Below are 21,538 nucleotides of genomic sequence, written 5' to 3' on the forward strand. Positions count from 1 at the left end.
TGCCCGGGACAAGCCCTGCCTAGAGACGCAAGGAGACACAGCGGCAGGCTGTTCGCAGGGATGGCCCTGGCATACCGGCGAGGCTGGGGTCTGACTGACTGCCCGGATGGGCGGCCCCATCTCCACCGTCCAGTGTGTTAGGGAAGGCTGAGGCTGCGGTGGGAGAGGCCTGAGGTAAGTGGAGGAAGGACTAGAGCTGCAGGGCTCGAGCTGCCGGGCAGCAAACTGCGTCCTCCCAGCGAGGTCAGAACAGCCCGAAAGGAGGAAAGCGAAGCCTCTAGGCCCCGGCGGAACTTCCCGTGGTTCTGAAACTCAGGTCCAGAGCCCTTCCAGGATTTCCCTTCCACCCTCACCGCACGAACTGGAATCCCGGTTGGCGGGGGTGGGGAACCCGCCCAGCGACTGGACCCCTCTTCCTCTTGCAGTCCCAGCCACAGAAGCATCCGTCTGCCCTCATGAGCGTTTCCAGCGCTTCCTTCAAGCGCCCCTCTTCAGTCGGCAGGCCCGGATCCAGTCCCCCGCTTAGGGCTGAGCCCTTGCTCCCCAACTCCCGCGTTCCCCCCTCCCGCCCCGGCCCCCCAGCATCGGTCCCGGGAGGTCCGCCTGCGGTCCAAGGTCACCGCCCTCCCACCTCGGGGTCCTGCCAGCGCTGCTTTCCGTCCCGTCCCAGAGCTCTTGGCGGCTGCCTGGGTCCGAGTCCCGGCGGGGGGTGGATACGGACGGTCTGAGCAGGACCCCGATCCCAGGCTGGCACGGCCCGAAGGAAGGGCACTGCGGGTCGAGCCCCGCGCCTGGGATCCGCGCGGCCCCGGCCGCCCGCGTCACGTGACGGCGGCGCGCCGTGTCACGTGAGCCGGGCGCCGGGCGCGAGCCAATGAGCGGCTGGGGGCGGGTCCCGGGCGGCGCGCGCGAAGGGAACGGGGGTCTCGGCGGCCGCGGGCCGGGCTCGGCAGCATGAAGTGTCTGGTTGCCGGGGGCAACGTGAAGGGTGAGTGGGGGTCGGCCGGCCGGGGCGGGGGCCGCGGGGCACCAGCCTAAGCCCCTCTCCGCTCCGCTCCCGCAGTGCTCGGCAAGGCGGTCCACTCCCTGTCCCGGGTCGGGGACGAGCTCTACCTGGAGCCTCTGGAAGACGGGGTGAGGGGCCGGGGACCACCGAGGGGGCGCCCAGCAGGGAGCCCCACCGTGGGGACAGCCGCCTACAATGGGCAGGATGCTGAGAGCACGTGGGCAGCGTCTTCCCAGCGGGGGCAGGGGGGGTAGTGCCGGCGGGTAGTGGCGGGGGACTGCAGGGCAGAGGGCCCCCAGGGGAGGCTGCAGGAGGAGCTCCCCCCAGGACCGGGCCAGGGCCGGTGGTCCCTGACAGTCCCTGACCCGCTTCTCCGGCCCAGCTCTCCCTGCGCACCGTGAACTCCTCTCGCTCGGCCTATGCCTGCTTCCTCTTCGCGCCGCTCTTCTTCCAGCAGTACCAGGCGATCACCCCCGGCCAGGACCCCCTGCGCTGCAAGATCCTGATGAAGGTGAGGGCGCTCGCGGCAGAGCTGACAGGCAGACGCACAACAGGCACACATGCGCACAGACATCACACACAGACACATCACACACGTGCAGACACAGGAGCCACACACATGCACACACAGACACTCAGAAGCCACAGACCTGCCATACACAGATACAGCACAGGCGCAAACATGCATGCAGACACGCCAGACACGCCACACACACATACACATACATACACAGACACAGGAGCCGCACACATGCACATGCATGCCACAGACCTGCCATACACAGGTACAGCACAGGCACGCACAGGCATGCAGACACGCCACACACACACACCACACACACACACACTCATGCACACACAGGAGCCGCACACATGCACACACATACACACCATACACATACACAGACACACAGAAGCCACACACATGCATACGACAGGCCTACCATACACAGACACACCACAGGCACACACACGCATGTAGACACACTACACAAACACACCCCACACACATGCATACACCAACCCACACAGACACACAGGAACCGCCCACATGCATACCACAGACCTACTATGCACAGATACACCACAGGCACACACATGCATGCAGACATGCCACACAGACACCGAGGACACACATACATGCATGTACATGCATACCACAGGCATACACATACATGGAGACACGCCACACAGGCACACCACACACATCCATGCATACACAAATACATAGGAGCCACACACGTTCACACCACAGACATACTGCACACAGATACACACATGCATACGCAGACACACACATGCACACAGACACACATGCACACACAGGCACAAAAGAGCCATACACACGCATATAGACATACAGGCTCATGCATGCATGCACACAGGAGCCATGCACATGCATACTGACACATTGCACACACATGCCGTGCACACACAGTGTGCGTCCACGCACTGCCGCACACGCAGAGCTCTGATCGTGTTCCAGAAGCAGGAGAGGCGGTGGGAGCCCGAGGTGGAGGGGGTGTGGGTGGGGCAGCGGAGCCCGGGGGACACAGACACAGCTGGTCCCGTGTCCCCGCAGTCGTTTCTGTCCGTCTTCCGCTCGCCGGCTGTGCTGGAGAAGACGGTGGAGCGGTGTTGCCTGTCCCTCAACGGCCGGAGCAGCCGCCTGGTGGTCCAGCTGCACTGCAGATACGGTGGGTGGGCGCCTCGCGGGGCAGGGAGCGGGGCGCAGGGGCCCAGCCCACTGAGTCGTGTCTGCCCATCCAGGGGTGAGGAAGACACACAACCTGTCCTTCCAGGACTGCGAGTCCCTGCAGGCCGTCTTCGACACCACCTTGTGTCCCCACTTGCTCCGCGCTCCAGCCCGGTGAGCGCGTCAGGCCCCTCCGAGCCTAGTCCTGCCGCCTTGGGACCTCCCCGCCTCCCCGCAGGGTTTCTAGGCTCTTCCAGCTCATCCTGTCTCCAGGCTCGCCTCCGCCTTTGGGACTGTCTGCAGCCTGGCCCTGCCCATGGCCAGCACGCCGCAGACCCGCCCTCCCAAGCCCCAAAGAGCCCTTTGACCCTTTGCGCTGGACCTGGGAGCCTCTGGGGCCCCGGAACAGGGCAGCCTCCTCCCTCCCTGAGGGGCCAGGTGGGGGCTCTTGGGCCCGGAGCAGCTTGGAGGGGGTGGCTGCTTGTCTGCCTGTCCGCCAGGGGCTGGTTATTTGTCCCTTGGACAGGTGGCAGCTCACGCGGAGACCCTGAGCCGCCTGGCCTGGTCCCTGTCGAGGCTAGCTCTACGTTGGCCCCAGGAGGAATGCGGGGAGGCTCTTTCTTGACTTCTTTCTGCAGGCATTGGGGGCACCCCAGGGCCCCCGCCTACAAAGCATGTGCTCGCCCACTGAGCTCTTGGGGCATTTTTTTTTTTTGGTGTATTATTTTGGTTTTGGAGTCACACTACACACCTAGCAACGCTCGGGGATTACTCCTGGCTCTGTACTCAGGAATTGCTCCTGGTGGTGCTCAGGGCATCATATGGGATGCAGTGATCAAATGCAGGTTGGCCACATGCAAGGCAAATGCCCTCCCCGCCGTTCCATGTCCAGCCCAGCCTTCTTTTTTTTTCTTTTTGGGTCACACCCGGTGATGCTCAGGGGTTACTCCTGGTTCTGCGCTCAGGAAACACTCCTGGGGATGCCGGGGATCGAACCTGGGTCGGTTGCATGCAAGGCAAACGCCCTCCCTGCTGAGCTATCACTCCAGCCCCAGCCGTTTCTCTTCTAAACGCGGTTTTTTTCTCATCACTTCAAGCGTGCAGAAGGGCAGATGCCAGACTCTGCCCGTGTCCAGGAGGGCCCGGCCGGGGTGTGGGTCCCCCAAACCATACACCCCCCAGGCTGTTCTCCCAGCTGCAGACGGCCCCCTGCCTTCTCCGCTGCAGTGCCCTGGCAGTGTCTGCCCCCACGCCCCTCTGCAGGCTCAGCTGCTTGGACCTGGGCACTCATGTCCCAGCGCAACCTGGGGGGTGACGCTGCCCTTTCCCCAGGGTCCTGGCCGAGGCCATCCTGCCCTTCCCCCCGGCACTGGCCGAAGTGACGCTGGGCATCGGCGCGGACCGCAGGGTCATTCTGCGCAGTTACCAGGAGGAGGAGGCAGGTGAGGAGCGGGGCCGGGCGGGGACTCCAGAGCACTGTGGGGCACAGTGGGCCCGACTGCCTGTCTGCTGCCCCCAGACAGCTCCGTGAGAGCCATGGTGACCCAGATGAGCCTGGGGGAGGCCGACTTCCAGAAGCTGCAGGCCCAGGAAGGGGTGGCTGTCACTTTCTGCCTCAAGGAATTCCGGGTAAGGTGGCCCTGCCCGATCATTCCCTGCCCCATCACTCCCTGCCCCTTGGCCCTGCCCCAGCCACATCCCAGCCGCGCCCTCCTCTCCCCCAGGGGCTGCTGAGCTTCGCAGAATCAGCCAACCTGTCTCTGAACATTCACTTCGACGGGCCTGGCAGGTAACCCCCCCCCCAGCCTCCCTCTGAGGGTGACTGGGGGTCCCAACCCGAGCGGAGCTCCTGATTCGGCCCGGCCGGCCCAGGCCTGCCATCTTTGCCATCACAGACAACCTGCTGGACGGCCACTTCGTTCTGGCCACTCTCTCAGAGCCAGACCCTCCCCCCCAGGCCCTGGGCCCCTCGGCACCCCGCAGGTCACAGTCGCAGCCCCACAGGTGAGTGCTCCAGCCCCGCCGCGGACCCCGCGGACCCTCCAAACTCGTGCGCAGCCGCTGCGGGCCCCCCCCACCCCCCGGCACGCACGCACTTCCGGTCAGGCCCAGGCCCCACAGGCTCCGTCTTCCTGGTCAGCTGCGCAGACAGGCCCCCTCCTTCCCGGGAAGGGTCCCCCAGGGCGGGCCGCTTCCTCCTCAGGCAGAGGCCTCCCCTCGGAGCTGCCTCCCCAGCCAAGGCAGGGAAGCAGAGGGCTGGGGGGGCTGCAGGGGCAGGTGGGCCGGGAGGATGGGCCCAGCGTCGCTGCAACAGAGGAAGTCGGGCCTGGCCCCCCGCCCAGCCGCTCCCTGGGCCCCAGTGTTGGCCAACTCGGGTCCCCAGGGAAGAGGGAGGTTCGGGCCCCAGGTGGCCCAGCTCACAGGACTTGCCGCTCCCCTCCCCCGGCTGAGCTAAGCCTGGCCCCCAGGATGCCTCCCCCCACCTGAATTCTGATCAAAGGATTCCAAGCCCACCCCCAGCCGGGCCCCTGTAGGAAGCCGCCTGCATCCTGGTCTCCCACCAAATCAGGAAGTAATAAATGCAGAGCGCCGTGGCTGGGATGTGGGGCCCTGCCCCCCCGCACCCCTTCTCTCCCTGCCTGTAGCACGCCCAACCTGGATGACTTTGCCAGTGACGACATCGACTCCTACATGATCGCCATGGAAACGCCAGTGGGCAGCAGCGAGGGCTCCCTGGCACCTGACCTCCCGCGCCCCCACAACCCCAGCCCCCCCTCCGAGGAGGAGGAGGAGAGCGAAGAAGACGACGCAGAACCCAGCACAGTGCCTGGGACGCCCCCCACCAAGAAGGTCGGGAGCCGGCGGGCAGGCGGGCAGGGCAGGACGGGCGCGGGCGCCACGCTCATGGCGGCTTGTTCCCTCCAGTTCCGCTCGCTGTTCTTCGGCTCCATCCTGGGCCCCGCGCGGTCCCCGCAGGGCCCCACCCCTGTGCTGGCCGAGGACAGCGAAGGCGAAGGCTGAGCCAGCGCTACGGAGCTTCGTGTCCGGGCCCAGGGAGCCCGCCCTGGCGGCGGCAGCCCATGGCAGAGCCGGAAAGGAGCAGGCGGCCCTGCCTCCTCCCCCGACCCCCCGTAATCATGTCACAGGGAGCGCCCTCACCTCCGCTCCCCGAGAGTCAATCACCCGCTCCCCTGTCAGTCAATCACGAGCTGTCCTCCCCTCACGCCCCACACCCCTCTGGGGTGCGCTGTGGCCCCAGGTGTGGCCGGGGACATGGGAGTCAGTGGCCACGGTAAGAATCCAGCGCTGACATTTATTAGAGACCAGGTGGGCTGCCCCAGGCCCGGCTGCTGGCCCCGCGGCTGAGCAAGGCTGGACACCCACGTGCTGGCCTGCTGCGGCCACAGGTGCAGGCAGAGGGAGCCCAGGGACCGGACGCTGCTACCGACTCATTAAAAAAAGAAAAAATACAGCAAGGCTCCGTGTCCCGTGACGGGAGGGCCGGGCGCGCGCCCTTGCCGGCTGCGTGATTCCTGTACAACCCACCACCTGGGGCAGGGGGCGGGCACACACCAGCTATTTCTTGGCTTTGGCCGAGTTGCGGGGCGGGGTGATGGGGCGGCCGCCGGGGTTCAGGCCACTGAACTGCCCGTACTTCCCTTTGTTCTTGTCCGCTGGTTTGAGGATCTAAGACAGAGAGACCTGGTCAGGCGCTGGGCACACGGCCCAGGACCCCCGGCCCGCCTTCCCCTGCCCTGCCCACCTGGAAGGAACACATGAGCGTCTCATCCACACTCATCATGGCACCCGCGTTGTCAAACTCGCCACAGTAGTTGGGGGCTGAGAAGAGCGTCACCAGCTGCCGCTTGGCAAAGAACTCGTAGCCATCTTCCACCACCTGTAGGGAGGCCGTGAGCTCGGCGCGGTGGGCGGTGCACGCTGCCGCCCACCACCGGGGCCGCCACCTACCTGGTGTGCCCGGCAGATGAGGTCCAGGTCGTGTTTGTGCAAGAACTTGGCCACCACCTCGGCCCCGAAGGTGAAGGAGACGCCGCGGTCGTTCTCGCCCCAGCCCTGCACGTCCTTGTCGGGGTCGGACCAGAGCAGGTCGCACAGCAGCCCCTGGTCAGGCACGTCCGTGGGCCTCATGATGCGGCGGATCTGCTCCATGGACTGCAGGTCCGGGGACAGGCCTGGGGGGGGGGTACCAGGGACGGGTCACGGCCCCAAGCCCAGACCCCCGCCCCACCCGGCTGGAAGAGGCTGCAGCCGCCCTCACCTCCGTGGCAGCAGAAGATCTTCTCGTCCACGATGGCAGCGATGGGCAGGCAGTTGAAGCAGTCGGTGAAGGTCTTCCACAGCTTGATGTTGTAGCGCCGTTTACCTGCCCGCGGGGACGCCGGGCACGCGTGAGAGCGCGCCACGCCCCAGACACCCGGGGAGGTCGAGAAGGCACCCCCCCCCCCACGCCTCACCCCAAAAGTGGCACCTCGGGTGTGGCCCCCACGCTCCCCGAGGAGAGGCCCGACGAGGGCCAGGTCTGGCTCAGCCCCATTTTGGGCTGGCTGAGCTTGGACGAGCCAGGGTCCCCCCCCCACAAGTACTCAAATGAGGGGCACGGGAGGGCAGTGTCCCCTCCCCGGCCATCCTGTGTGCCAGGCGGTGTGATGACACCCGCGCACTGGGGCTCACATTCATCGTAGAAGCCGTAGATGCGGTTGATGCTGGCGCACTCGTGGTTCCCACGCAGCAGGAAGAAGTTCTCGGGGTACTTGATCTTGTAGGCCAGCAGCAGGCAGATGGTCTCCAGCGACTGCTTGCCCCGGTCCACGTAGTCCCCCAGGAAGAGGTAGTTGCTCTCCGGCGGGAAGCCCCCGTACTCGAACAGGCGCAGGAGGTCGTAGTACTGGCCGTGGATGTCCCCTGCGAGGGAGCCGGGCGCTGGGTGCGGGCGGGGCGGGAGAAGGGGCCGGCCGGGTGGGGCGGGGGGCGTTGGGGGCAGGGGCGGGGCGGCCCGCGCCGGGGACTCACCGCAGATCTTGAGGGGGGCCTCCAGCTCCAGCAGGATGGGCTGGCTCAGGAAAATCTCCCGGGACTTGAGGCACAGACCGCGGATCTCGTTCTCCGTCAGCTGGACATTCTTCCCAGGCCGCGAGCCCTGCACTGGGGGGCGGAAGAGGGCGTCGGCGGGCCGCGCGACTCCGGGGGTCCTCGGGGCACTGCCAGGGGCGCCGTGCCCCTCGTGCCAAGGGCAGCTGAGCCCGCGCCCCCGGGGCGATCCCTAACTTCCGCCCGGGCACTCGCGGGGGGCGTCGGCGCCCGGGGCGCGACCCTGCGGGGTGGGGGGGCCCGGGCTCTGGGGCGCGCCCGCCCGCGGTGGGGGAGGGGGCGCCGCGGGCTCTCGCGGCCCGTCCCCGCCCAGTCCAAGCTGGCCCTGGGAGGGGCAGGGCCGCCCGCGCGCCACTTCCGGGCGGGCCGGGGGCCAGGGCGCGGCGGGGCCACCCTCCCGCGCCCGCCCCGGCCCACCTTCCAGCAGGCGCCCGATGATAGAGTCCAGGTTGAGCTTCTCGCTGTCGGACATGGCGGCTCCGCCGCTCCGGCCCAGCAGCTCCGGGCCTGCTCCTGCCTCCCGCCCTCCCACCGCCTCCTTCCGGCCCGGCGCTCCTTCCGCCCCGCCGGCCCCGCCCCCTCGGCCGCCCGGGCCCGCCCCGCCCCGCCGGCCCCGCCCCTCGGCCGCCAGGCTCGCTCTCTAGCGCCGCCGCCGGCCGCCCGGCGCAGCGCTCGGGGCGGGGCCTCGGCGGAGGGCGGGGTCGGTGGGCGGGGCGCTCGTGGCCTCGCCCCGCCCGGCCGGAGCCCGAAGGGACCGGAAGGAGCGGGGAAGTTGTTTTTCACGCACGAAAGTTGCACAGCCCGGGGCTGGAGTGATAGCACAGCGGGCAGGGCGTTTGCCTTGCACGCGGCCGACCGGGGTTCGATTCCCAGCATTCTATATGGTCCCCCGGGCACCGCTAGGGGTAATTCCTGAGTGCTTGAGCCAGGAGTAACCCCTGTGCATTACCGTCGGTAATGCCACGGATTAAGTCAGCCAAGTGCAGAAAAAGGGAAATTGAGATCAGCGATAACGAGAGATGTGGCCATGCCTTCAACAAAGACCGCTACCTGCGTCCCCATCAGCCCTGCCCCACGCTGCCCTGTCCGCGGGGCATGTTCAGTTAACCTTTTATCAGTCCCATCCTTGCCTTTTGGACAGCATGATAATACCGTGATGCCTCAAAAATTAAAAGAATTACTTCGTACGAACCGGCATCCAGTAAACCACATCCTTGTTGAAACCCAGACTTGAGCACCTTAACAGTGACATCAAATCTGGAGGCGGGGAGTTGACAGTCGGCCTTTAGGTAGGTGGGGGCCCATCACACCCAACACAGCAACACAGGAACCCGTCTGCAGCGGAAGAGCCCTGCAGAGGAAGGGGTGACCCCCCCTAACTTGGGAGTGGCCCCAAGTGGGTTGCTGAAGCTGTGATCGAGGAGGAAGTGAGAGGCGGAGGTGAGGTGCTGCAGGGAGGTGAGCGTTCTGGCGAGGCGGGCAGGGTCTCCAGGCAGCCTGGCCTTTCTCCGGGCCTGGCCCATCCTTCCCCGAGGTGGGGACGGGGTTTGGTGAAACGCCCTGAAGACGACGGCTGCTCCCATAGCCCGGGCACTGCAGATGGGGACAGTGCCTCACACCAGCTCTCCCCACTTTGCAGCCCGTGGTGCTGGGGTCCTGGAGCATCATGGCCCAGGCCCTGGGGGAGGATCTGGTGCCGGATGACTCCAGCTCTTTAGGGTCAGACTCCGAGCTGAATGGGCCCGGCCCTTACCGCCAGGCTGACCGCTACGGCTTCATTGGGGGCAGCTCAGCAGAGCCCAGGTAAGGCGGAAACGGACCAGAGACGGGTGCCTGGCTGAGGGGGAGGCTGGGGGCTGAATTCAGCCGTGGGGCCCAATCTCAAGGATGCTGGGGGACCCGGTTGTCTCTGGGTGGGTCATAAACTAGTAGTTGGAGGACGGGCCAGTCCGTCTTTTTCACCCTCCGTTTAAGGGGTTGCACCTACCTTTGAAGTTTTGACCTGGCAGCCCAGATGCAAGCCCTAGATCCGGGTCACACAGGGCCACACAGCAGAGCAGACTGGAACCAGCCTCCAACTCGGCCTCCCCTACGAGCCCCTGTCCTGGGGCCACCCCCGAAACACACCTAGCACCCTTTCCTGCTTCCACCCACATGCAGTCACATCTTTTCCTGTCCCCATGACAACCTCAGGGCACTCCTGGGTCACGCTGCTTCCAGGCTGCCACAGGGAGCCCCAGGGCCTAGAAGTGCCCCCTCCGCGGGGAACAGGGGGTGGCCTAACCCCCCACCCCCCCCACCCCCATTTCTGGATGCTTGTGCCACACCCCCAGGCCAGGCCAGCCTCCGGCAGATCTCATCCGCCAACGGGAGATGAAGTGGGTGGAGATGACGTCACACTGGGACAAAACCATGTCACGGCGGTACAAGAAGGTGAGAGGGCTGGAGAGAGCAGAGCAAGGCCTGCGCTGGCCTCGCGCCGTCGGGGGCCCTGCGCTCCCATCCCCAGCATGTCCCTTCCCTGTCCCACGCCCTGTCCCTCACGGGCCCACGGTGTCCCGCAGGTCAAGATGAAATGCCGGAAAGGGATCCCATCGGCCCTGCGGGCCCGCTGCTGGCCCCTGCTGTGCGGTGCCCACGTGTGCCAGAGCAGCAACCCCAAGACCTATGAGGTTTGGCCGGGCCCGCCCCCTCCCAGCACCCCGAGCATCCTGCATCCCACACACGCCTCCCTGCCCACCCACAGGAGCTGGCCAAGGCTGCGGGGGACCCCCAGTGGGTGGAGACCATCCGGAGGGACCTGCACCGTCAGTTTCCTCTGCATGAGATGTTCGTGTCACCGCAGGGCCACGGGTACGAGGCAGGGATGCCCAGGGACTTGGGCCTGGCTGCCCGCTCTGGTGGTGCTCCTGGTACCTCAGGGGCCCCAGCGGGGGCAGGAGGCGGGGGTCTGGGCTTAGCAGAGCAGGGGAGGGGGCGCCGGTGGGCCAGCTTCTGATGCATTTTGGGGTGCAGGCAGCAGGCACTCCTGGAGGTCCTCAAGGCCTACACGCTGTACCGGCCCGAGCAGGGCTACTGCCAGGCCCAGGGCCCTGTGGCGGCCGTGCTACTCATGCACCTGCCCCCCGAGGTGAGTGCGGACCCCCGCCGGAGGGACCCTGGGACCCCTGACCTCCGACCCCAGTCTAGTGGTCTGGGGATCTAGGTGGTCTCACCTGGACCTCGGGACTTCTGATTTGGAGCCCTGCAATGCTGACCCTTAACCCAGCAATGCCCGGAGCCCAGACTTGAACTTGAACAGGGGCCCTCCCAGCCCTGTGGCCCTCCACTTCAGCACTCTGGGCCCCATGACTTCCAGCCCTTGAAGCCACCCCCCAGGCAGAGTCCCCTTCCTCCCAAGGCCCCCAGACCCCCCCCCAGGGTGTCCAGGGCCTGCCCTGCGCCCCACCCCCCCACCCCCGCCCCCACAGGAGGCCTTCTGGTGCCTGGTGCAGATCTGCGAGGCCTACCTCCCTGGCTACTACGGGCCCCACATGGTGAGCAGGGCGCAGGGGAGGGGAGGGCCGTGGGCAGGGGTGGGGAGGTGCGCGTGCTGAGCTGCTCGGCCCGGCGCAGGAGGCCGTGCGACTGGACGCCGAGGTGTTCTCTGCCCTGCTGCGGCGGTTGCTGCCGCGGGCCCACAAGCACCTGCAGCAGGCGGGCGTCGGGCCGCTGCTCTACCTGCCCGAGTGGTTCCTGTGCATCTTCGCCCGCTCCCTGCCCTTCCCCACGGTGCTGCGCGTCTGGGACGCCTTCCTCAGCGAGGGTGAGCGAGCGGGTCGCCGGGGGCAGGGAGCAGGGGTGCTGCCCGGGGTCCTGAGCTGAAGCCCCCTGAGAGTAGCCCGGGCAGGTCCGGGGACCCCCGCAGAGCACCCCCCAGGGCCCCCTCAGCTGGGCCCCACCTTCCTTCTGGGAAGTGGGGAAGGGAGCCCCGGGAACCAAAGGAACCAGATATTTATAGCTCGCCCTTAGCAGGAGAGCGTGGAAGGGGGGATGTGCCAAGTTGGGGAGCAGCAGGAGAGGTTTCCAGAGAGATGCTGGCTGCTCCTGGAGCCACAGCGGAAGAAGCTCTGTCCCAGGGTGTCAGGGCCAGCAGGGGTCGGGGGGGAGGAGCAGACTGGCCGGGCCTTAGCTCCCCAGCCCCCTAGCCCCCCTAGGGGCCCAGAGTTCCAGCAGCTTCACCTAAAACGGGTAGAATTTCTCCTGGGAAGAGGTACTACCCCGGACTCAGCACAGACTGGGGATAGCCGGGGCCAGGGGCTCTGCTGGGGACAGCCGGGGCTGTGGACTGTGCCGGGGACAGCCAGGGCTGAGGGCTCTGGCCCCCACACTGCCAGGTACCCCGCTATCCCTATAGCTCTCAACACAAGGCCCTTTTTAGGCGTCCTCCAAAACAGGCTAGACTTTGCTGAGGACATTCAGGGCACCTGAAAAGGGAGAGTCAAGGGCTCGACCTTTGGTCATGTCCCCACCCCGCATCACCCCTTCTCTCAGTGCTGACCTCAGGGCGGGGTGGGGGGAGCTGTGCACTGGCGTGGCTTTGCCAGCCACTGATCGCCCTTCCAGGTACCCCTGAGGCTCATGAGGTCCCCCATGAGTGCACGTCTATAAGCGTACCCACATGTGTGCTTGTGTGTCATGTGAGTTTGTGTGTGTGTCCACGCATGTGTCCAAGCATGTGCCCTTGTGTGTTCACATGTGTCTGTGCTCGAGCATGTGCCCATGTGTTCATGTGCCTATGCATGTGCCCCTGTCTCCATGGGTGTGCCTGTGCATTGCCCATGCATATGACTACATGCATGCCTGTCCATGTGCCCGTGTATGTGTCTGTGTGTGTGCCCATGCATGTGCCTGTGTCCAAGTGGGCGCATGTGCCTGTACTTGTCCCTGCCCTTGTGTGTGCCCATGACCGTTCCCAGGTATGTCCATGCTTGTGCCTGTACATGGGTCCATGCATGTACCCTTATGTGTGCTTATCCATGTGCCTATACATGTTCAACCATGTTCTTGTGTTTTTTTTGTTTTTTTTGTTTTTGTTTTGTTTTTTTGCTTTTGGGGTCACACCTGGCGATGCACAGGGATTACTCCTGGCTCTGCACCCAGGAATCACCCCTGGCGGTGCTCAGGGGACCATCTGCGATGCTGGGAATCGAACCCGGGTTGGCCGCGTGCAAGGCAAACGCCCTACCCACTGTGCTATTGCTCCAGCCCCCATGTTCTTGTGTTCATACTCATGTGTGTCTATGCGTGTGCATTTTAGCATGGATTCATGTGTGTGCCATGTGTGTCATGCATGTGCCCGAGCACACGTCCATGCGTGTGTCGTGTCTGTGCGTGTGCCCATGTCCATGCGTGTGCTTGCGTGTGTCTGTGTATTCGTGTGCTGAGTGTGACCTAGCATGTATCTATGCGTGTGCTGTGTGTCTGTATGCTGTGTGTGTGTCCGAGCATGCATGTACATGTGTCCAAGCATGTGTGGTGTGTGAATCCAAGTGTGTTCCCACGTGTGCCTGTGTGTGTATCTGGGCATGTGCCCGTGGTGTGTATCTGAGCGTGTTCCTGTGGTGTGCCGGTGCGTGTGCCCACATGTATGCCCTCCCTGGGTGCACTCTGGGCTCCCCGCGCTGGCCGGGGAGAGCTGTCCCGCCACCCGGCCCCCAGGTCTCCACTCCAGGGGCCCCCAAGGCAATCCTGGCTCCTGTGGGCCGAAGGGTCTGGCCGAGGGCAGGCTGGGGGCGGGGGCGGCTCGGCGCCCACTGAGACCCCCGCCTGCAGGCGTGAAGGTGCTGTTCCGTGCGGGGCTGACGCTGGTGCGCCTGGCACTGGGCACCTCGGACCAGCGCCTGGCCTGCCCCGGGCTCCTGGAGACGCTCGAGGCCCTTCGGACCGTGCCGCAGGCGCAGCTGCAGGAGGAGGTCTTCATGGCGCAGGTGGGTGAGCCTGGCCACCCGCGGGGGGGGGCAGCCCCCGGCAGGGCAGGAAGTCGGGGTGAGGACGGGCCGGTTCCTGTGCTCCGAGCTGGCGAGAAGGTGTGAACCCCAGGTCTGTCCGCGGCAGGCGGCAGTCCTCAGCGCTTCCTCCTCTGTGTGTTGGGGACCTCGTGGCTTCCTGCCCGCCCCCACCAGGCCCCGCGGCCCCACGCCCTACAGGTGCACGCCGTGGCTCTGTCGGAGCAGGACCTGCAGCGGGAGATCAGGACGCAGCTGGCGCAGCTGCCCGCCTCGGCGCCGGGCCCCTCCCCGCGGCCCCAGGACCGCCTGCCCGGGGCTCCGGCCGTCTTCCAGGCCCAGCAGCTGGCCAGGCTGTGCCCAGACGCCAAGAAGCCCGAGGTGCCGCGCATCGTGGTTCAACCCCCGGAGGAGCCCAGGCGCAAGCCCCAGACCCGAGGCAAGACTTTCCATGGCTTCCTGACACGGGCCCGGGGCCCCCCTCTCCAGGGCCCCCCCAGGTCCCATCGGAGTTCCACCTCCTTCCTGGACACCCGGTTCTGAGGGGCCGTGTGCTCGGTCGCCCCCTTCCTCCGACCGCTGGGAAGGTTGGCGCCAGGTGGGCGCTGCCCGCGGTGACTCAGCCCCGAGGGAAGGTCAGGGGTGCCCCTGCCATCCCGCAGCCGGCCTCCATCCTGGAGAGGAAGGAACATTGGGGGGACGGGGGTTGATGGCGCTTGGGATAAGGGCTGTGGGGGGGGGGAGGTCTGGAATAAAGTCTGCGCAGAGTCCTGGGTGGCGCTGGATCCGCGGCCCAAGACCCCGCCACCCCTGCCACCCCCGCGGTCCCAGGCCCCGCCCCCGGGACGGGCAGAGGCGACACTGCCCGTTGACTGCTGCCACAGTGTTTACCCACAGCAGGAGCAGTGCCAGGGCGCCCGGGCGGGGGGGCAGGTAAGGCCCCGAGGAGCCTCTGTCCCCTCTGTCGCCCCCGCCCCTGGTTCAGGAGCCCCTCTAACCCGAGTCCGACCCCACCACTGTCCGGCCCTGTCCTCAGAGAGCCTGGTCAGAACAAAGGTCCAGTGTGCCAGGACAAAGCAGAAAGGTCCCTCCCACCCCCACCCCCTCCCTGTCCCAGCTGCACCCCTGCCTGCCTCCATGGAAACCCCCTCCCACACCCGCTAATTGCCCCCGTGGGTGCGGGGACAAAAGCACTGCCAGGACAACGGGGCTGGTTCCAGGCAGTCTGGGGGCCCTGAGGCGCCCATTCCCTGGGGGCCTCCCTGGGGCCTTCCCTCCTCCAGGTGGGAGGGGGGAGGCGTAAGAGCATTTGCGCAACTGTAAAGTGACCGAATGTTCAGCCCGCCCTGTCCTTCCCGTGACTCTGAGGGCCCCAGCAGAGCCGTGGAATGTTCTAGCACATCAGCCCCAGGCTGCAAGAATGCATTGGTTCCGTGCATGTTTGTGTGATTGGTCAGTCATGGTGGCTGCTAGGTCCTCCCACTTCCCAGGAGAGAATGGCAGTGCCCAGGCCAGCTCAGCTTCCTGAGGGAAACTGAGGCTGTGTGGGGGAGGGAACTTGGCCCAGCCCTGACCCAAGGCTCCCCTACCCCTTTGGCCCCTTTTTCTGCCCTCTGGGTTGTACTTTCTGCTGCTCCCACCCCATTCCGTGCCCCCAGGCTGGCTCCCAACCTGCCCAGCATCACACGGTGCCCCCCAACCCCCTGCTGTGGTACCCACAACTTAGTAATAATACACCCACCCGCAAATCACGGACCTCTTCTCAGGCCCCAGTGCCCCCAGACACCCACCCTTGTGTGCCCTTGGTACTGGTGGCCTCAGGGGAGCTGGCACTCAGCGGGGCAAACGTCTGCCCACATTCCAGCCCGAGAGCAGAGAGCTGTGTCCCTTCTAGACAGTGCTCTGCCTCCGAGTGACAGTCCCACAGCAGCTCATACCGGGGGGTGGGGGGGCATCTCTTCAGCGTCCCCCCAGCGCAGTGACCCCGCTGCAAGAAGGGCAGCTCCAGGCTGGAGGCGAGGCACTGGCCGTGCACACAGTGGACCTCGCATCCCTCCCCGGCACCTGGCACCGCGTATGGTCCCCTGAGCACCTCCAGAGTCACTCCTGGTCACCGAGCCTACAAGAGCTGCAAGCATCACTGGGTGTGGCAACCCCCATCTCCCCCCATATGGAGCTTCTTAGTCCAGCCCCTTGGCCCTAACACTGGCAGTAGCCTGAACATGACATTCGCGGGACCCAGGTTGTCCTTCCTTACTAGTCTGCTGCTGAGGCATTCGTGGAAAACGCTCAGATGCTGGGGGACACCCCCCCACCCCGCAGCTCCCAGGCTGTCAACTGGGGCAATCCAGGGAGTGAAAAGGGGCACCGGAAGGGGCTGCTTTCACCATGGACAGGCCCTTCTCCTCTCTTGAGCATCTGTATCGCTCTCTCTCCTCTCACAGTTCTCTAAATAAGTTTCTTTCAGTAAAAACTATTTTGCTCTGGGGCTGGAGCAATAGTAACAGCGGGGAGGGCGTTTGCCTTGCACACGGCCTACCTGAGTTCGATTCCCAGCATCCTACATGGTCCCCTGAGCACCGCCAGGAGTAATTCCTGAGTGCAGAGCCAGGAGTAACTCCTGAACTGGGTGTGACCCAAAAAGCAAAAAGAAAATCATAAATTAAAAACTATTCTGCTTCATTTAGTGAGAGCCAAAGATTAAAGTGCTCACCATGCACAAGGCCAACCAGGGTTAGATTCCTGACACCCCCATATGGTCCCCCAAGCCCCTCTGGGATTGATCTCTGAGCACAGAGCTAGGAGCAAGCCCTGAGCATCACTGGGTGTGGCCTCCAAAAGAAAGTAGAAGTAGCAAGAGAATGGAGCTGTGACTCCACACTGGAGCACTTTTCGGTGCGCGTGGGGTCCTGAGTTCAAGACCCAGCACCACAAAAAGAAAAAAAGAGGAACAGAGTCCTCACTTGAAGCTGCCCGCCCCAAGCTTCCCCCATTTGGACCTTTCCACGTGGAAGCAAAGGCCCTCAGCTTTCTCCCAGACCACGGGAGAGTAGGCCTCAAGCATCAGCCTCACTCATCTGCCCGCCTCACCGCACCCCTGCCTGGCTCCCGGCACAGCCTGCCTGCCCCAGGACCCACACACCTGAGCCGACGCCCCCAGTCTCCCCAAGGCCATCCCAGCCTGTGCCAGCTGGTGGGAGCAGGAGGGCGTGCTGGTCTCTGCGCAGGGGGCTACGTGCCCAGCAGACAGAAGACCCCACTCCGTCTCCCAGGGCTGTGTGACCTCGGGCGAGTCACACCACCACTCTGAGCCTCACCTGTAAAGCGCAGAGGGTCACAAATGGGGTCGCTCATCCCCGTTTGAGAGTGCGGGAACCAAGACTGCAGAGATGCAGTTCATGGTTAAAATGAAGATACGAGGGGGCTGGAGCGATCGCACAACGGATCGGGCGTTTGCTTTGCACACGGCCGACCTGGGTTCGATTCCCAGCACCCCACATGGTCCCCTGATCACCGCCAGGAGTAATTCCTGAATGAAGGGCCAGGAGTAACCCCTGAGCATCGCTGGGTGTGACCCAAAAAGAAAAAAGAAATGAAGATATGATGTAAGTGCCGCACAGAAAGCCCTCCGTTGAGACCTGAGTGACAGTACAGCGCATAGTAGGGCATTTGCCTTGCATGTGGCTGTCCTGGGTTTGATCCCCAGCACCCCAAACCTGCCAGGAATGTCCCTGAGTGCAGAGCCAGGAAGGAGCCCTGAATACTGCCGGGTGTGACTCCCCAAACAAAAATCAAAAATCAACCCCTCTTCCCCAGATCCCTCCAGTGCTGGGGACAATTTCAAGACACTAGTCACTGTGCACTTGTCTTCTGCTGTGCCACCCTGTTCAGCCATGCCTGGTTGGAGCCAGGAGGAACCCGGATGTCGAGGAACAGCTCGTGTGAAATGGGGCCTCCTCATCTCCAATTGAGGATGAGCAAACGAAGTCTGCAGAGATGCAGTTCATGATTAAAAGCAAGACAAGGGGCTGGAGTGATAGCACAGCGGGTAGGGCGTTTGCCTTGCACGCTGCCAACCCGGGTTCGATTCCCAGCATCCCATATGGTCTCCTGCGCACTGCCAGGAGTGATTTTCTGAGTGCAAAGCCAGGAGTAACCCCTGAGCATCGCCAGGTGTGACCCAAAAAGAAAAAAAAAAAGACAAAAGTGCAAGGTACAAAGCACTTGCCTTGCACGGAGCCACCCCCAGAGCACCATCAGGGTGGTCTTCTGCACACAGAGCCAAGGGTAAGGCCTGAGCATGGCAGGGTATGATCCAAAGCCCCAAAAACAGAAATAAAAATAGTTCTCTCGATGGAGTTTCTCAGGTTCAGGGCCCCACGTCACAGAGAGATGGCTCGATGAACTGGCTCCATTTTTTGCACGAGGGAGCCCTGGATTCATTGATACTGCAAAGTCCTGGAGCACTGTCAACGAATACCCCAGAGCATTGAGCCAGGAGTAGCCCTGGTGTAGGCCAAAAACCAAGATATAAGAAAAAATAAGTAAGGACAATACAGTTTAGGGTCCAGAGAGGTGGTATAGCAGGTAGGGTGCTTGCTTGCACAAGGCCGATCCGGATTCAATCCCTGGCACTCCATATAGTTCCCTTAGTCTGCCCTGAATGATCGGTTTGAGGCTCTTCGTGTTCCTAGAATGAGCAGACGCCATTGGGCTACACTAGCCCGTGACAGGGACGAACGGAGACGTTACTGGCGCCCACTCGAGCAAATCAATGAGTAATGGGATGTCAAGTGATCAAGTCTGCCAGGAGTAATTCCTGAGTACAGAGCCAGGCGTAACTCCTGAGCACCGCCAGGAGTGGCCAAAGCCTAAAAGGAAGAAGGAGGAGGAGGAGGAGGAGACTTTAACGCGCTTTGTTTGTGGTTCAATCCTCAGCACTGCAGATGGTCCCCTGAACACTGCCAAGAGAAACTCCCAAGCACAGAGCCAGGAGTAGCCTCTGAGCACTGTGAGGTGTGACCCCCCCAAAATATAAAATTTAAAAATAAATAGGGGTTAGAGAGGGAGAGTGCAGCTGGTAGGGTGCTTGCTCACGCCAGCTCTGGTTCAATCTCCACCACTGAATATGGTCCCAGAGCAGAGCCAAGAGTCAGTCCTGTGGCTGGAGCGATAGCACAGCGGGTAGGGCGTTTGCCTTGCACGCAGCCAACATGGCCGACCCAGGTTCGATTCCCAGCATCCCATAGGGTCCCCCGAGCACCGCCAGGAGCGATTCCTGAGTGCATGAGCCAGGAGTAACCCCTGAGCATCGCCGGGTGTGACCCAAAAAGAAAAAAAAAAAGAGTCAGTCCTGAGTACCACTGGGTGTGGCCCCCGAATCTAAATAAGGAACTGCATCAAAAGGACAGCAGATTGGGCACTTGCTTTGCTGGCGGCAGATCCAGGTTCGATCCCTGGCCCCCTATAGGGTTCCATGAGCCCACCAAGAGTGATGCCTGAGCAGCACCAGGCATGGCTCAAAAAATAAAAACCAAAAAATCCAAATAAATAAGTTACTCTTCCAATGTTATCATCTGAAACAACTGATTTAACTTTCCCAGAAAGGGGGTCCTTTGTTTTGTGTTGGGCTACACTGGAGGACTAGGGGCTACCCCTGACCCTACGCTCAGACACACCTCGCCTGTCTCATGACGCCCAGAAGCTCGCTGGGCCCCCAACATGGAGGCTTTGGGGGTGGGGTGGGGCCAAGGCTCATCTGTGGCTCTTACCCCTTACTCCAACAGTGCTTACTCTTGCCTCTGCTCAATGATCACTCCTAGTGGGGCTTGGGGGACCCTCTGTGATAGCAGGGGTTGAAAGTGGCTCAGCTGTGGGCAAGGCAAGTGGCCTGCCGGCTGGCCGCACTATCTCTCTGGGCCAGAAGTGGAGCCTTCCACCAGTTCCCAGGAACAGATCGGCCCATTTCACAGGCCCCCGCTGTCCCCTAGAATAAGGTGGCCCTGACATCACCTGACTTCTGTTTCTGCTCAAATGCTCAGGGGTTACTCCTGGCTCTGAGCTCAGGAATCACCCTGGCGGTGCTCAGGAAACCCTATGGGATGCCGGGGATCGAACCTGGGTTGGCTGCATGCAAGCCAAAGGCTCTTCCCACTGTGCTGTGGCTCTGGCCTCTCTGTGAGTTTCTTGGGGCGAATTTGTGCACGGGAGTTAGGTTTCTCAGGGAGCAGTTCTGCGGGTGTTGGGTGCACCCAGATAGTTTCTGTGTGGTGGGTTGGCTGAGTGGTAACCATGGGGGGCTGCCTGACTTGGGTGTTGGTGGCAGGCAGGTCCTGTGGACACCTCTTTGGTGCTCAGATTCTCTGGAACGTCCTAGTTGGAATCCCAGTCAGGGCCCCAGTACGCTAGGGACAGCAGGGACCTCCCTATAGGGGTGTCCCTAGAGGTCACTGCTCCCAGGGCACTGTCTGCTGGGCACCTGCCCCAGGGTCCTTCCAGCCAGGCAGGGGCAGAGGGCTCAGGACAGGTAGGCAGGCAGCTGTGGGTGCAGGGGTGGCCAGCACTCCATCCAAGGTCCAGGTTTGGCCAGTGCACCCCACCCGCACCCCACCCAGGCACCCCACGCCCCAGGGCGGGCCCCCAGTACCAGTCTCGGCCAGCTCGCGCCTTCCCTCCCCGCCTCTGTGGCTCCCTTTCTCTCCCACAATCTCTGCCCGGGACTGTGGGGCACCGTCCGTGCCCACGGGTGCGGCAGAGCCCTGCCCAGACGGGAGGCGGCGGCGGGCTGGCAGGAGGGGCGGGGCGCGCGCCGGGTCGGGGCCGGGTCGGGGCCGGGACCCCCGGCGGCCGCCCGCCCGCCCGCCCCGCCCCGCCCCTGGGCGTGCCCAGCGCCTCTACATAAAGGGCGCCGCCGGGGCCACTCCGAGTCGCCGCTGCCGTCACCTCCGTCGCGCCCCGCCGAGCCGCCGCCAGGTACCCCGGCTCCTGCCCGCGCCCCGGGGGAGCCAGGGAGGGGGGCAGACCCGGGGCCGGGCACACCCTGTCCACACCCTCGGGGGGCCGTGCCCTCCACCCTCCGCCCCCACTGGAAGGACCCAGCGCCCCGATCCTGCGATCCCCGGCGGGCGGTGCGATCTCAGGGCTCCTGGGCCCCGGGGGTCTCTGCGTCCTGGGAGGGTGGGGGTTCAGCCTCTTTGACCCCAGTCTGCAGTCTGAGCCGCCTCCCCCCTCTGTCTCTCTCCCTGCCTCTGCCATCAGTCTCTGGGCCGCTGCACCTGTAGGATGGTGAGTGCCCCCTGGTCCCTCCCTCCAAGGACCAGTCTCAGTCCCAGGGACCCGGAGGGCAGTGCCTGGCACCTGGAAGCCCAGTCCCAGAAGCCACCCTGTGCAGACACTGAGGCCATGGCCACCTGCACCCCACTCCTCCGACTCCCCACTGTGAGGCACCCGGGCATGGGGGACGGGCACTCCCCTTGGCCCACCAGCCCTGGGAAGTGGGCGAGGGTCCCTCTGCCCGTCAGCACGTGGGATTTATTGAGCAGCTACTGAGCATCCACTTGGGCCACAAAATGTTGGAGACAAGGCAGCGAGCCCACAGGCCGGGCTCTGGGGAGCTCAGCTTTCTCTGAGAGGGCAGCCGGACACCGGGCTGGCACGGGTGAGTGGATGCCAGGCCAGGTCTGGGTGAGGCCCAGTGTCTCGGCCAGTGGTCATCACAGGCACCAGCACGGCTGGTTCCCT

At 64.1% G+C, this 21,538-nt stretch overlaps 3 protein-coding genes across 5 annotated transcripts in view; 2 read left to right on the forward strand and 1 right to left on the reverse strand.

Annotated features, from left to right (window-relative positions):
• Positions 1-794: 794 nt before the first annotated feature.
• RAD9A (RAD9 checkpoint clamp component A) lies at positions 795-6,005 on the forward strand. 3 transcript variants are annotated; one of them, XM_056132096.1, is made up of 11 exons: positions 795-988; positions 1,064-1,134; positions 1,389-1,517; positions 2,589-2,703; positions 2,777-2,876; positions 4,035-4,144; positions 4,222-4,331; positions 4,427-4,491; positions 4,575-4,706; positions 5,348-5,552; positions 5,628-5,924. In XM_056132096.1, exons 1-11 carry the CDS (start codon positions 955-957, stop codon positions 5,721-5,723), a joined length of 1,167 nt encoding a protein of 388 aa, XP_055988071.1. In that variant the 5' UTR covers positions 795-954; the 3' UTR covers positions 5,724-5,924. The 3 variants fall into 3 exon arrangements, with proteins under 3 accessions (XP_055988071.1, XP_055988072.1, XP_055988073.1); XM_056132097.1 differs by lacking the exons at positions 1,064-1,134; positions 2,777-2,876 and having other exon boundaries at positions 5,628-6,005; XM_056132098.1 differs by lacking the exons at positions 2,777-2,876; positions 4,035-4,144 and having other exon boundaries at positions 5,628-5,929.
• Positions 6,002-8,386, reverse strand: PPP1CA (protein phosphatase 1 catalytic subunit alpha). The gene is made up of 7 exons (XM_056132099.1): positions 8,229-8,386; positions 7,734-7,865; positions 7,395-7,625; positions 6,982-7,086; positions 6,672-6,895; positions 6,466-6,600; positions 6,002-6,389 (listed from the first exon to the last, which is right to left on the reverse strand). Exons 1-7 carry the CDS (start codon positions 8,281-8,283, stop codon positions 6,279-6,281), a joined length of 993 nt encoding a protein of 330 aa, XP_055988074.1. The 5' UTR covers positions 8,284-8,386; the 3' UTR covers positions 6,002-6,278.
• A 644-nt stretch (positions 8,387-9,030) lies between these two features.
• The window catches only part of TBC1D10C (TBC1 domain family member 10C), a 31,064-nt gene continuing 18,556 nt past the window's right edge, over positions 9,031-21,538 (forward strand). The window contains exons 1-10 of the mRNA XM_056132095.1: positions 9,031-9,251; positions 9,451-9,614; positions 10,145-10,244; positions 10,376-10,483; positions 10,558-10,664; positions 10,827-10,941; positions 11,282-11,347; positions 11,427-11,616; positions 13,626-13,780; positions 14,000-14,385. Of these exons, the coding sequence (XP_055988070.1) occupies positions 9,478-9,614; positions 10,145-10,244; positions 10,376-10,483; positions 10,558-10,664; positions 10,827-10,941; positions 11,282-11,347; positions 11,427-11,616; positions 13,626-13,780; positions 14,000-14,341 (1,320 nt within the window). The 5' untranslated portion in view covers positions 9,031-9,251; positions 9,451-9,477 and the 3' untranslated portion in view covers positions 14,342-14,385. The remainder of the gene's footprint in view (positions 9,252-9,450; positions 9,615-10,144; positions 10,245-10,375; positions 10,484-10,557; positions 10,665-10,826; positions 10,942-11,281; positions 11,348-11,426; positions 11,617-13,625; positions 13,781-13,999; positions 14,386-21,538) is intronic.

The sequence above is a fragment of the Sorex fumeus genome, unplaced genomic scaffold, assembly GCF_029834395.1.
Source record: "Sorex fumeus unplaced genomic scaffold, SorFum_2.1 ptg000093l, whole genome shotgun sequence".
Lineage (NCBI taxonomy): Eukaryota > Metazoa > Chordata > Mammalia > Eulipotyphla > Soricidae > Sorex > Sorex fumeus.